This window comes from Sinocyclocheilus rhinocerous, unplaced genomic scaffold, assembly GCF_001515625.1.
Source record: "Sinocyclocheilus rhinocerous isolate Xijiao unplaced genomic scaffold, SAMN03320098_v1.1 scaffold411, whole genome shotgun sequence".
Taxonomy (NCBI): domain Eukaryota; kingdom Metazoa; phylum Chordata; class Actinopteri; order Cypriniformes; family Cyprinidae; genus Sinocyclocheilus; species Sinocyclocheilus rhinocerous.
The window spans coordinates 959,908-975,734 of record NW_015640493.1 but is presented as its reverse complement, the minus strand read 5'-3'; the positions used below and the strand labels follow the sequence as shown (position 1 = coordinate 975,734).

The 15,827-nt window shown below is 35.9% G+C and overlaps 1 protein-coding gene across 1 annotated transcript in view; it reads left to right on the top strand.

Annotated features, from left to right (window-relative positions):
* LOC107753272 (protein sidekick-2-like) overlaps nt 1-15,827 on the top strand; it is a 314,203-nt gene that overhangs the window by 230,953 nt on the left and 67,423 nt on the right. Inside the window, exon 2 of the mRNA XM_016569403.1 lies at nt 4,166-4,325. Within this exon, the coding sequence (XP_016424889.1) occupies nt 4,166-4,325 (160 nt within the window). The remainder of the gene's footprint in view (nt 1-4,165; nt 4,326-15,827) is intronic.

Genomic DNA, 15,827 nt, shown 5'->3' with positions numbered 1-15,827 from the left:
TGTAAAGCGCTTTGGGTGTACAAAAATACACAACAAAGCGCTATATAAATGCATCATTCATTCATATAGTCTGTGGAGCCTGAGGACAATGTGTACACACATACACACACACACACACACAGAGAAGCAGGGAATGACAGGTGGATGAAGTCAGTTGGACATGCAAACAAATACTGTACACCTAAAGCATGCATTTAGAAGGTAAAATACTATATAAAATTAAATACACTAAAATGAACAATAGCAAACAAGACTATATTTTTACAGACTCCATCTCTGACCCAGTTCCCCACACATCTTCAACCACCATGTCATCAGGGCAGAGTCATTGCTGAACTGCTGTTTGTCTTGATTTAGCCTGTATGTGTGTGGCACCATGACAGTCTCTAACCTCTTCCCAGAGACACTCAGTGCAAGGCCAGCATTCACGTACGCACAACTAGAGCTAAGTTTTATTGCTCAGTGGGTTGCTCTTTCATTGGACAGACAACCTAATTGAGCTTTCCATTATTTAAGTATCTCAGATGTTTCTGCCAAAATTCTGTAGGATAAATAAAACAGAAACAACCAGTAAAAGTATAGAGCTACAAATTTAATGTGGACATTTGTTATTGGAATTCATACTTAGATTTCTGTATTTCGATTCCAGGCTTCAGTGTCTTGGAAACATCCTGAAAATTCAGCTTTGCCATCACAAAAATGCATCACATTTTAAAATATTCAAATAGAAAACTGATATTTTAATTATAATAATATTTCACAACATTACAGTTTTCTACTTGAATATTTTAAAATGTGATGTATTTTTGTGATGACAAAGCTGAATTTTCAGCATCTTCAGTGTCACATGATCCTTCAGAAATCTGGTGCGCAAGAAACATTAGAAAACTGTTGTGCTGCTCAATATTTTTGTGGAAAAAGATTATTTGATGGATAGAAGAACAGCATTTATTTGAAACAGAAATCTTATGTAACATTGTAAATGTTTTATGGACACTTTTGATAAATGTAATGTGTCGTTACTGAATGAAAGTATTAATTAATACAAATAAAATAAAAAACGTACTGACCCAAAACTTTTGAATGGTAGTGTAAATAATAAATTTAACAGCAAATGAGAAGCACACAAAATTGCTTTACCATTATTTTATTAATTTCTGTATTTTTACATTTTAAATAATGTTTTATCTTTTACAATTTTACACAATGCACTTTAATAATTTAATATTTATTTAAAAAAATAAAACAGAAGTTGTTTATTATCAGTTGACAAGACTTGTTGATAGATTTCTGAAAAGACAAAATATACAGTTAACATTTCTGTCACGGTGCGTGCGGGGAGATGAAGCGAGGACTCAGGTGCAGGAGAATTGGTTGTTTATTTTAATAATAAAAATGAAACCAAAACAAACTCAAACCACCCCGAAGGGGAAAAACAGACAGGCAGGCCTAAAGCTGCACACATGCAGACACGAAACACACAATGAAAAATGACGGATCAGCACAGGATGACAGACACCAGGAGAATAAATAGGAACCAAACGAGGGAGACACAGGTGGAGCAACTAAAACAATAACGAGGTAACAAGATGGGAGGGGCAAGACAATAAGACAGGAGAGAGCACATGGCGACAGACAAACACAACACAAGCCATGTGCTCACAGAACACAGTCATTTGGTGGCCCTCCTGGGCACACCCGCTGCAGAATGCGACAATTTCTGCAAAGCGTACATGGTTATCAGCTGTTGATATTTATCTAAAAATGGAGAAACTAGAGCAAATACTTCAATAATACAGTAAAACTGGAGCTGTTACCTTGCTACAGTAGTAAACGGTTGCCATTAGTTCTCATGGTTCAGATCCAAAAATACAATGTGCAATGAAACCACTGAACTTGGGTTTAGGCAAAGAAACATCCTTAGATTCTTGTTTCATGATTAGCTAAATACAGTGAATCTACCTGCTTTATTGCATAATAATTTGCATGTTTGTATATTTGTTTGTGTCTGTGTGTTTGCAAGCACATCACACCTCGGTTCTCTTTAATGAGTCAGACGCATAATCGCTCATTATGAGAGAAAGCGAGAGAGATGAGCAAAGGTGCCCGTACTTTTAATAGAAACCACATAGCTTGGGTTTAATTATGGATGTTAACCCCTGGGTAGCGCGTACGCGCATATGTGTGTGTGAGATACTCGTTAATGAGTTAAGAAGTGTAATTCTCCACATAACGCTTGTGCCGGGCCTTTTGTGACACCAGCCACCAGACCTCTTTTGGCTCCTCGACAACCTGTCGCCAAAACAACTACCGCAGCCCCCTGGGAAACCCCGTCTGACCCCTTTCGTTCTTCTGCACACTCACGATAACAAGCACAGGAGAAGCAAAGACACCATAATTGCAGTGTATTTTCTGAGAGCATACAACCTCCTGTCTCGAACCCCTCCGACAGGCTTTTTTAAAACAATTTCTAGAATTTACAGCTTTTCACCATTTACATCTAACGCCAGCGCCTATTAAGGTAGTTTTTCTCTCAAGACTTGCAGTGGTAATCTGACTACTTTTTTTCAAAGGCCTCTTTCCACCCACTGTCTCTTTGGTATCTGTCAGTTAAGATATGCATCCCATAAGCTCCTGTACAATTTACACAATTTGGTCCCAGAGCACTTGTTACTGGCTCGTTCATGTAAGGGCATTATCCCCTCTTTTCTGCCATTTACTGCATCAGTAATAGAGACTGTGATCTTACTGTTGTATCTCTGCTCCACGTGGCCCCTTGGAGGCCCATCAGGGTGTTTGTTAGCTCCATTGGCGGATCATTAAGGCTTTTAGTCGACCAGATCATTTGTTCTCTAATGAGAGGGAGAAACGCAAGCCCTGATACTCATCGATGATCAATGTCTTCTGCCTGTTTTAACTGTATCGTTCGTTCTCGGTCTCTCTCTCTTTCTCGCTGTCTGCATCTTTATCTCTCTATCAGAGATAAAAGTGGAGTTCGAAGCGCTTGGGAACAATTAGCCTCACCCGTCTAATCAAATCTCTCATGCGCGAATCCTTCCACCTCATTTTCATAAAACTTTGTGAATATCCCAAACCATGCATCACATTAATGCCCCTCCTCCTCCTCGTCTAGCCTGTGTCTTCCTCTAACTGGCTCCTGCATCTTTAACACTCTTGCAGTAGGCTATGTAAGATTTTACAGTAGTTGAATCCTAATCCTAATCTATCTATCATCTATCTATCTATCTATCTATCTATTCATACATATCTACTCAACAGTGAAGAACATAATAGAAATATGCAAAATCTGTATTCATTTCTCTATTGCTTTTGTTCTCAATCGAGGAGCTAAAACTTGGATTAGTGAAACCAGAGAGATACCGCAAACCGTCTGCCTAATGGATCATTCTGACAGTTTAATTTTAATGTTTGATTATCATTCAATCTTATAATTGTATTATCCAACCGTTCAATTAATTTGGTCTATATTTACACCGATGATTAGGATCAGAATCGAAATTGTAGTCGCTGGCTCTGCGTGTTGGAGTAGCTCTCCTGATATTCGTCCTACAGGAATGGGATATCAGCTCCATCTGCTCCAAGCATCTTTCCATTGGAGGAACGAATACTTAGATGTGAATGAGTGCACAGACCCACTTTAAATGACCGGACGTGACTGTGCTGTGTGTTACAAAACGACCTTACACATAGAGACGTGATTAGAATTAATAAGGATGGTTGTGCTAAAATCTGAAGAAATCTGAAGAAAGCACCACCCAAAATGTTTTACTTAAACTGTATATCAAAAAATAAATAAATAAATATGTACATAAATAAATACATTAAATTAAAAATAAAATTAATTTAAATCTTTATTTTGAATATGCAAAATTATGTTTTATTCTATTTTCTTGCAATTCAATTTTTTTTGTACTAATATTTGAGTTTATATATATTCTTATTCAGTCTGGAGTGCTTTTGGTTTATTGAACTCCACACAAGACTACAGGCCATGTTTAAAATTCAATAAGCAAATACCAGCAGCAGGCTGAGGCCGCGATACAGCAAGAGTCTGTGAGCATTAGCTGATCATGTTTACGTGGTGCAGATCAAATAAACAATTCCCTCTTCCTTACATTCTCTCTTTCTTTGTGTCTTTCTGCAGATGACGTTCCTCCATACTTTAAAACAGAGCCGGTACCGAGTCAGTTGCACTTGGAAAGGAACCGATTGGTTCTGACTTGTATGGCCGAGGGGAGCTGGCCATTGGAGTTTAAATGGATCCACAATGACACAGAGATCACACGGTTCTCGCTGGAGTACAGGTCAGTGTGTGTTTTCATGCATGCATACAAATAATTGATCTGCTTCAGTGATTTTTTTTGTGTAAATGTTTAAAGTATTCTAACAAGTTTCCCATTATAATCCGAAATGATTATACTGGAAACGCATGAACATTAAGTTGACAGAAATGTTATTTATCTTGTTATGTATCATGCTATTTATCATGGTATTAATTTTAAGGTTTTAAAGTGTAGTCTTGTTTAACGTTATAGAATCTATCGAAAAACAAGATGGAAGCAGAAGTCACAGAGAAACTAACAAAATGTTATAATTTCATATTAAGGAAATGAGTAACCTGCGTTTAAAGGCAGGGTATGTGATTTTTCAAAAACACTTTAGAAAACTGATTCGGGCCGAATAGCAAAACAAATTTGTAGCCAATCAGCAATAAGGGGCGTGTCTACTCGTGATGTGGAGGAGAGAGCTTTCAGTGCATGGGATGGACATTAGCCGAGCTGAGCGACAGAAAGATAGAGATGGCGGATAAAAAAACAAAAGAGGAAAACGTCTGCGGAACGATAAGGCAAGAAGTAGGACCCGTGTAAATATCGGATCAGCTTTCCAGCGCTGGAGAGAACTCAAGGAGCGGAGGCCTGCGATCGGACGCCGAGGTTGCTTTGTTTCTTCTCAAGAGGTGCATAACACCGTGTCTACAACAGCTAAAGTCTGCCTACACCGGACGCGATCAAACGACCGTTGAAAACCATTTGAAATGTATGTCAGCACGTCATAAATAGAACCCGGCAGCAGCTTTCTGTCGGGGATTTGTTGCGCCGAGCTGCTCACGTTCGTAGACACGGTATAACATTGGTTTTGCTTTGTTTCACAGAACCAATCGTTGCCTGGGTTGCGTACGTATATATGGGGCGGAGCTATCAAAATAGGGGCAAGACCCTTTTGGGGTAGGGGCGTGTTTGTTTTGGTGATTTCAAATATCAACATTGGCTACCAGAAATCGCTTACTCTGCCTTTAATAGATCTAATTGAAAACATAATATCATTGATATGAGAATTGAATACATTTGAATCAAAATATTAATGCCATGATTTCAGTATTCATAAATGAGGATTTGTGCACATTTGTACCTCTGAAAAGTTGTTCATTCGTAAATAATTTACGTTTTAGTTGCTGTCAATATGTCTGTATTGTACATTTCAGTGTCTCTACAAACATAAGTAAACCACACTTTACGTAAAAATACATGCGAATATTCAAAAGATCCAGGTTAGTTTAGCTGCTACTCTGGCCATTTTATTTCCCTTGCCTCAAGTAATATTATTTTTTTCTAAATATGTTATGTGTTACTTATATATTTGTTTTAGTCGTTTATTTACTTATTTTTTATATTGATTTTATTCACTTTTTTTAACTTCTGAGCATAACTTCAAAGTTAGCTTTTGATCTGTTTTGGTCTCTTCCACACTCTTTATATATGCAGCTGTAGTAAAACTAAGATAGTATAAATTATAAAATAACCCAGGCAAAGTCATATCGTACCAATGGCTTCCTGTTGAGAATAAAGTTTAATATGTTTATATGGACAAACTCATATACTGCAGGTTTGGAATGACATGAGGGTGAATAAATGATAACAGAATTTTCATTTTTAGGTGAACTATCCCATTAACTATTACACTGAGCTGGCAATTTTTTAAGCTATATTTCTCTGTCTCATCAAAAAAGCAAGAAAATATTTCCCTAGCAATGGAAGTAGCCAATATGATAAAATATTAGTTTTATTAGGTTATAATCCTTATAATAGTACTTGTGATTAGAACAGCAGGAATGTGATGACTTATAAATTGTTCCGTCTTTATTTTGTGAGGCAAATATTCAAAGGAATAATTATTCCAGGTTGAGAAGCAGAAATTCACTTTTAAAGACGATTGTATCTGCTATTAAATGCGCTCAGGTTATCCTATTCGGGCTTTTTTTTCTAAAGCGTTTTTGAAAAATCGCTTACCCCACCTTTAACTAACCTCAGAATATAATGTAAACTCTGGAGCTGTGCTGAATAGAGTTTTAATTAAAATGATGAAACTGGCTGATTAGTGCGAGGGACGGGTCACGGGACGGGGTACAGATAGTGTGCTGGTCACTGTGCTGTTCTGAGGCTTCCCATCTACTCCATCTCTTCTCATGTTTACATTATTATTGCTAAAATCCAGTTACAGTTGAGCTCTTTCTAATAATCACTATGTACATGCATATTCAGGTTAAAGGGATTCACTCGGAAATAAATATTCTGTCATCATTTACACACCGTCATGTCATTCCAAACCTATATGACTTTCTTTCTTCTGTTAAACATAAAAGAAGGAATTTTAAATAAAGGTTTGGGTGTTTTTCTGTTTGGACCCCAACATTCTTCTAAATATCTTCTTTTGTGTTCCACATAAGAAAGTCATACAGATTTGTAATGACATGAGAGTGAGTAAATCATGGCAGACATTTCATTTTAGACAAATTATCCCTGTAAGATATACTGTATGCAAACCGTAATCTACTTGTTTTCAAACAAATTAATAACAAGCGCTTAACGACACAGAATTGTGACACACATTGTGAAAAATCTAACTTTCGAAACATTTTTAAGCAAAATGAACATGATAAGAAATGAAAATAAGTCAATATACAAAAAAAATTATTCAATTTTCCTTTTCATTTCACTCTGGAGTGTTGTGAATTAATTATTTGACTAAATTACTGAGCAGAATTGCTAAAAAATGAATTATAAATAATATAAATAAATAGCAATAAATAAAATAAATAAACAGCATGTGGTACTGTATTTCCAGAATATAACAGCATGTTTTTTTTTCCTTTTAAGGATGAGTACTTGATCAGAATGTGGACCTTAATTGTAAAATGATATGCATATAAACACGGTTCTATCGCAAAATATCCTAATTGTACAACATTCTCTGACTTCTGGTATTTGTATGCTTAGAGTGATTCATGAACAGAAAAAGTATTCATTTATTTATGTATTTTTTAACTTTTTATTTTATTTTATTTTATTTTATTTTATTCACAAAATGTAGTGTCTCTTCTCATTATGCCTGGTTGGGACACCAGGTTATAAATCAGACACATCTAGAGGTCATGGAGATAATCAAAGGTCAGTATCATTGATCAGGACTAAGACTTGCTACTATAATACATAAGAAACCCAGCTGAAACCCAGTTTTTTGGATGTTACAGACTTGTGTTTGAATGGGATGTCTCCTGTGTAATGGACCCTTTTCACAAGACTGTGATGACGCTTTTAACGGTCATCAGCATCGTAAATCCTCGAAAGTTTTTCATATTTGTATTTTTAAAAAAATGTATCTACATTTTTAACACTATTCTTTGTATTATATCACCTTTGCATCAAATTACAAAAAAAAAAACAGTTAACGCTAATGCGAGGGTGTTTCTAATGCAGCGTCTATGGGAGGGACGGTAAATTTGACATCGTTCTCTCTTCTGACTGCCATTATCAGTCTCTCTCTATTTTTTTCCCTTTTATTGAAAGTCATGAAAACACTATCGTGGAGTTTTTCTTTTGCTATTTGAGCAAATGGGAATGCAAGAAATATATTCGTGGTACTCTCCCATTCACTGCTCTTCAAGTTAACCCAACTATGACAACATCCGCTGCTGAGAAACCCGGAAATGTGAAAAAGGTCCATTGGGTCCTCCCCTATGACATGCGAAGGCATGTGAAAGTGGCAAGGTCAGCAAAGCCGAATGGAAATTTGGCAATGGATGCTCTTCTATGCAAATAGAAAGAGTGATGAATCATCATTTAAAAGCATCCCAGCTCTCACAATGACCTTTCCTTTCCCAGTCTCCTGACACATAAGTGTGTGTGTGTGCTTCTCATGTACGCAAAGGAGACTTTCCCAAATGAGCTCAATCAATTGTTGTCTGGCAGTAGTGTTGTTCTCTAATGCCAGCTCAGCTGACTCTGCTACTGTGGTGCTAATGACATCAGCCTGCCTGGGCATCCGATCAGCTGAATTTAAATGCGATTGTGTCATTTTTCAATGTTAAAATAATTTCACCTACTCCATCTTAAAATAAAAGGCAATTAAGTCTTTCATAGATTGTGTTTCGTGAAAATACTAGTTTTTTTTTTAAAGCACTCTGACCTGTCTGAAACAACCAGTATATGTTTGCCGGCCAATAAAAGTAGAATTGCTTTCGTCTAATTTTAAATTAAAAAGTAAATTAGTTTACCTAAATATATACACCACCGTTCAAAAGTTTGTGGTTATTAAGATTTTTTTTTAAAGTCATTTATGCTTTTATTCAGCAAGAATGCATTAAAATGAATAAAAGTGACAGTAAAGATGTTACAAAAAGAAGTTACAAAAAATTTCAGTTTGTAATAAATGCTTAAATAAATCAATCAATAAAAGAAATGTTTTGAACCCTATTCATCAAGCAATCCTGAAAAAAAGTATGACAGTCTTCAACACTGATAAGCAATGTTTCTTAATCTCCAATTCTGCATATTAGAATGGTTTCTGAAGGAGCGTGTGACACTGAAAACTGGAATAATGGATGCTGAAAATTCAGTTTTACCATCACAGAAAAAAAAAAAACATTTAAAATATATTAGCATAGAAAACAGTTTAAATTGTAATAATATTTCATAATATTACTATTTTTACTGTATTTTTTTTTCAACCAAATAAATGCAGCCTTGGCGAGCATTAGAATCTTCTTTCAAAAACATAAAAAATTGTAGTGTAAATTCAGTCATCGTCTTATGAGTCAAGATCAAAATTTGTTATTGATTAATAGTTTTGCCTTTCCAATGATTTCCACCATTCAAATCATAATACAAGTACTGCCATAGGTTTAGATGTGCTCAGAAGAGTATAGCTTTTTTTTTTTTTTTTTACTTCTGTTTCTGAAGCCCCTGTATAAAAACAATGCTGCTTTAAGAGAAAGATTGAAAGACAAAGCAGAAAGTGCAACCTAGCCTTTCAGATTAATGTCTTGCAGATATGTTTTAAGGTCATCCTCACTATTTTTCATTTTTATCATTTGTTTCTTTTCACCAGTTTGCACTCTCTGGTTTCTATCTCTTGTGCTGAAATATCAGTAAACAAGTTCCTCTCACGGCTGACTCTCAGACCATATTTTCACATTAACAGGAACAATTTCACGCCGGATCTGCACAACTTAACTAGAGTTCAGTGCAATAATGTGCCTTGTCTGGAGGATGGCAGCGACAAGTTCCCACTCAGTGTTCTAACAGAAATTCAGTGAAAGATCCTATAAAAAACTGCTATGCATATATTCTCATTGACACGGTTTTGATTTTTCACTCCATTTACACTCTTATCTACCTGTAGAGATACATGCCAACACAATATTTACACGCTTTTAGAAGGAATTTTGGGAAGATAGTGTCTGCTGAGGAAAGAGATAAGCAAAAAAATTAGTGATGTAACAGTTCAAATTTCTCACAGTTTGGTTCATAGCACAGTTCTGTAGTCACAGGTTTTTGTTTTTTTTCTCGGTTCTGCAAATACTTGGTACATTGATTTTAAGGGTGTATGTTTAGGAAATTTGAAGCTCATACCAATAAATGTTAATTTAAGACTGTAAACAGCTAATGCCATTAATTATGTTATTTATATAATAAAGCAGCTTTACAGGCATTAAAATTAACCCAAAAATGAAATGTGCTTAAAATTTACTCACCATCAGGCTATCCAATAAAGGCAAATAATTCAATTCATTAAAGAAATAATTCAATAAAGGCAGGCAATATAGATTTATTTCTTCATTCTTCATTTCTTTGTTTCTTCATCAGACTAGATTTGGAGGAATGTACCATTACATTGCTCACCAATGGATCCACTGGAGTGAATGGGTGCCGTCAGAATGAGAGTCCAAACAGCTGATAAAAACATTTGTTTCTTATAATCACACAACTTTTCACTTTACGAGATGTTAATTGATGGACTGGAGTTGTGTGGATTCGTGTGATGTTTTTATCAGCTGTTTGAACTCTCATTCTGACGGCACCCATTCACTCCAGTGGATCCATCGGTGAGCAAGTGATGTCATGCTAAATTTCCCTAAACCTGTTTTGATGAAGAAACAAACTCATCTACATCTTCGATGGCATGAGGGTGAGTACATTATTATTTTTGGATGAACTTTTCCTTTAAAGGTATAGGTCACCTAGAAAGTTCTTGCATCATTTTCTCACCCTTGTGTTGTTCCAGATCTGTATGACTGAAAAATACCTCAGTGATTTTTTCACCTATTCAATGAAACTCATGGGGAACTCAGTAAACAGTGCTTCACTAATATGCCCATAAAAACTCTCTTTGCTTCTTATATAAGTAAACATCCTTTTCTTATTTCAACAAGTACCACTGTTGTTTGGTTACTTAAAGGCTGTGCAATTCATCAACTATATGCACTGATTGTTCTATAGGCAGCAGATGTTATCAGTGCTTCCCAGGGCCTGCAGGCTGAGCCGATGTTGCGTTTCGCTCCCAGCAAATTGAATCACCTGCAGCGTAGGCCTGTACAAAAAGATCTGCTTGCTTCCTTTCATTCTTCTTGCCTGAAACCATGCAGTGTCAAAGACGGCACTGGAGCAGAAGAAGTGTTCTGTTGTTTTCTGTATTCATGTAAACATTAGCGTGGTCTGTTGTGACGCCTTCTGGATATCTGTGACCCGATACCAACACACTTACTGAGAAGAGCTTTAAGTCCAGACAATGCTAATGGATTCTTTTATGCACCTGAAATATGAGACTTCCAACCAGCATTCTTTCAGTAGAACTGTGTGTGTGTGTGTGTGTGTGTGTGTGTGTGTGTGTGTGTGCATGTCTGGTGTTATATCTGTGTATGCATGAGTGCATCCATAAATCATCCATAACCTCCCAATGGAATTGTTGCAGTCTGACCTTACAGACATTGTTGAATATGTTCATAAGTATGCAGTTCATGCCAGGGTTGTGCCCATAAAAACTCTCTTTGCTTCTTATATAAGTAAACATCCTTTTCTTATTTCAACAAGTACCACTGTTGTTTGGTTACTTAAAGGCTGTGCAATTCATCAACTATATGCACTGATTGTTCTATAGGCAGCAGATGTTATCAGTGCTTCCCAGGGCCTGCAGGCTGAGCCGATGTTGCGTTTCGCTCCCAGCAAATTGAATCACCTGCAGCGTAGGCCTGTACAAAAAGATCTGCTTGCTTCCTTTCATTCTTCTTGCCTGAAACCATGCAGTGTCAAAGACGGCACTGGAGCAGAAGAAGTGTTCTGTTGTTTTCTGTATTCATGTAAACATTAGCGTGGTCTGTTGTGACGCCTTCTGGATATCTGTGACCCGATACCAACACACTTACTGAGAAGAGCTTTAAGTCCAGACAATGCTAATGGATTCTTTTATGCACCTGAAATATGAGACTTCCAACCAGCATTCTTTCAATATGTTCATAAGTATGCAGTTCATGCCAGGGTTGTGCACCATTCAGAATTGTATTGAGAATGGGTTTTAAAATTCAACACCTCAATTTGGACAGAATTTGAATTGAGGTAGCAAACAGAATACAGAATTATAATACAGTGCCTGCCCACTCTCTCTCAATGTAAAACTATATTGAAAAACAATATATTTAATGTTTATTGCCAAATATGCATATATAATATATTTAAGATGGTTGAGAGCATATGATGATGATATGCTATAATATTATCTGCTGAGAATGTTATGAATTATGAATGTGCATTCCGTTGAGTTGCTCACGGACCATGCAAACGCTCCACTCGTGTACCGCTCGTGCACACCGGAAAAGCAAAGTCTGCTCAAATAACGCGCTGACAGCAAATTTCTATGTAGTATTCTTGTTCCTGTTTGCAATAGCGCTACTGTGCTGTAACTGTGCTATAACATGGTGTAGTACAGCTGTACCCTCTCGTGACGCTATGGTGTGCTCACATGATCTGATAATAAAAGCTTTGTAGGACTATACATTATTTGGATAATTAAAACAAAAAAAAATTCAGTTAAATCTGATTCTAAAATAATATATTGAGTAAAAATAATATACTGATATTTAATATTAATATATTTTCTGTCCAATTTTATTGTTTTACTTTCAATAAAAGTGTGGTTATTTTATTGGCTTGTATTTTTTTAATTCAGTATTGTTAAAATTATTGAATTATATTAAAAAGTCTTACAATATTATTTTATACAATTTAATGAAATAAAAAATAATTATTAAAGGGCATTTTCAGTTTTGGTTTTCAGCCAAGTGCATCCAGAATTTTCGGTTTCGGCCCAGAATTTTCATATCAGTTCATTTGTAAGTGTCCAAAAGTGTCAAGGCCACGGTATCATCCTGTTGTTGTCACTTTATGTCCATCTGCTCATTTCTGATATTGATAATTATGTATGTGTGTGTGTTTGTGTGTGTAAAGATTGTATAATAAATAGTAAATAATTATATTTAATTAATAATTATAATAATAATGTTTAAATTTTTTATAGTTTTATAAATTGAAACCTGATATATTAAATTTATTTTTTTTCCAAATTAATGAGTAATAGTCAATGTTTAAAATATAATTCATAAAATTGATAAATGTAAAAATATGTGTAAGTGTATAATAATATTGTTTAAAATAAATTATTACTTATAATATGTTTTATAAAATGAAACCTGATTTATTAGATAGAATGAAACATTGAAATATTTCATTATATTTAATCAATTTGCATTAGTTATATCGACCATGGCAGGAAAAAAAAACTGTATTAGTTTAGTTTAGTTTATTAATTTATAAAGCACATTTCAAAACGACAGAAGTTGCAACCAAAGTGCTGTACAGAGGTATTAAAACAAAATTAGAACAAAATTAAAACAGAAATAACACACTGCTCAAAACCTTGGAGACAAATGTAAAAATATAAACACCCTCAATTAAAACATAAACAATACAGATAAGTTTTTAGGGAAGATTTAAAAATAGAAACTGAAGAGGAAGATCGAATATTGAGAGGGAGACTGTTCCTGAGTCTGGGAGCAGCCACCGAGAAAGCCCGGTCATGTTTAGTTTTGTAATGTGAACGAGGAACAGAAATAAGAAGATGATTGGAAGAACGTAAGGATCGTGAGGCATTGTACGGGACAAGAAGATCACTGATATACTGAGTGGCAAGTCCATGTAAAGCTTTATAAACAAAAAGCAAAATTTTAAAATCAATCGGGGACTTAACCGGTAACCAGTGGAGAGAGGCAAGCACAGGAGTAATGTGCTTTACACCTTTTAGTGCCAGTCAATAGCCTGGCTGCTGCGTTTTGAACCATCTGCAAATTATTTACAGTTGAATTAGGCAAACCCAGGTATAAAGAGTTAAAATAATCCAACATCGAGGTGATAAATGCATGAATAACAGTTTCAATGTCTTTCTTAGAAAGCGTCATCTTGATTTTGGCAATAGATCTTAGCTGAAAGAAACTGCTTTTGACAATAGCACTAATTTGCTTATCGAAAGTCAAATTGGAATCAAAAATGACACCAAGATTTTTGACACAGTCGTGAACATTTGAAGATAGAGAACCAAGCTGATTAACTATGTCAGAGGTCAAATCTGGCGGGGCGAAGATAACAATTTCGGTTTTGTCGTTGTTTAGCTGTAAGAAGTTCATGTCCATCCAACATTTTATGTCACACAGGCAGTCAAACATGCCAGACACATAACCATTCTTATTTTGATAGGAAAGTAGAGCTGAGTGTCATCGGCATAGAAGTAGTATGATAAATTGTGTCTCTGAATAATTTGACCAAGTGGAAGCAAATATAGTGCAAACAGAAAAGGACCCAGAATGGAGCCCTGGGGTACACCACAATGTAATGGAGCATGGGAAAAAAAACAATTCCCTACTTTAACAGAAAATGTTCTCCCTTTGAGGTAAGAGGCAAACCACTCCAGCACATGGCCTCGAAGCCCAGCTACATTTTATAATCTGTGTAAAAGGATATCATGATCTACAGTGTCAAATTCTGCACTTAAATCAAGCAAGACTAAAATACAGCCAGAATCTCCATCCAGAGTGAGTAAGATGTAATTTAAAACCTTCAAACGAAGCAGATTCAGTACTATGTAGCTCCCTGAAAACAGGCTGAAATTTGTCAAAAATACTAAAAGCACTCAGGTATGAAGAGATCTGATGGTAAACAACGTTTTCCAGAACTTTGGAGTTTTCTACATATCAGAGATGTATGACTAAATAATGCAGCCTTTCTTGTAAATGATTAGTGAAAATGGACCATGGTAAGACCAACCAGTACTTAAATTATAAACCATTTGAGCTTTAGTTATGCTGTATACATTAAAGCCTTTTCAGTATTTCCCTACATATGGATGTGCAGTTCTTTAAAGGGGTGGTTGATTGCGATTTCACTTTTTTAACGTTAGTTAGTGTGTGATGTTGCTGTTTGAACATAAACAATATCAGCAAAGTTACGAAGCTGAAAGTTACTACAGGGACTACAATCTGTATACATTCAAGCCTTTTCAGTATTTCCCTTTTGATGTGTGGTTCTTTAACCTCTCCAGGGGTCTTACAACATCATCGATTCCCTGATGTAAATGTATTTAATTCAATAAAGGCAGAAGAAAAATCTCAAGACCTATAGAAATGCTGGCCAGTGATAGTCTATTTAATTATTTAAGTCCACATAGTGTTGTATGAGCATGTTTGTGAGCGTAAATAACATTCTGTGGCAAGAGTCAGGCTATTGAACCAAACTATCAATGCTCAAGTTCTTTTCATGAAAACTTTTTCTTTGGCATCTTTGAGGAGTTGCTGAATTGCTTCTGCGAATAAGTTAAAGTCACGGTGAGGCAGACCACCACTTCATCCAACAGCCACGGGTTGCCAAGGCAACATCAGCACAGACGGGTGTCTGTTTGTCAGCCGGCTCAGTCAGGGGCGTTTGAACTTCATCTGCTACTTTTTGCTCCCGTGCTTTCTCGCTCTATCTCGCTCCTTTCTCTTCTCCGTTAACGGAAGTCTAATTAAAGGGACCTGACATTGTGCTCTGTTGGCTGGAACATCAATCAATCAATGTCTGAAGCCTCGGCCCCTACTGACTCTTTTAACCTGCTGCACAAGCTCACAGCTCTTTAAAGGTTAATTATATTCATTAGAGAAAGAAGGAACGGGAGAGAGGACGATAGGGAGGATGTCACCCTGAATATATGCCGCTTGTGATGGGATTTTATTCATAACAAAACTCTGCAAGGTTAAACTCAGAGTCACAGCAACACCTGTTAGAATATGGGTACGTCCACTTGGCTGATAGTTCAATTTAATTCAATTCAATTCAAGTTTATTTGTATAGCGCTTTTTACAATACAAATCGTTGCAAAGCAACTTTACAGAAAATGAAGTTTCTACAATATTTAGTAGTAGCTTATCAGTGGTGACTGTCAGTTAATGT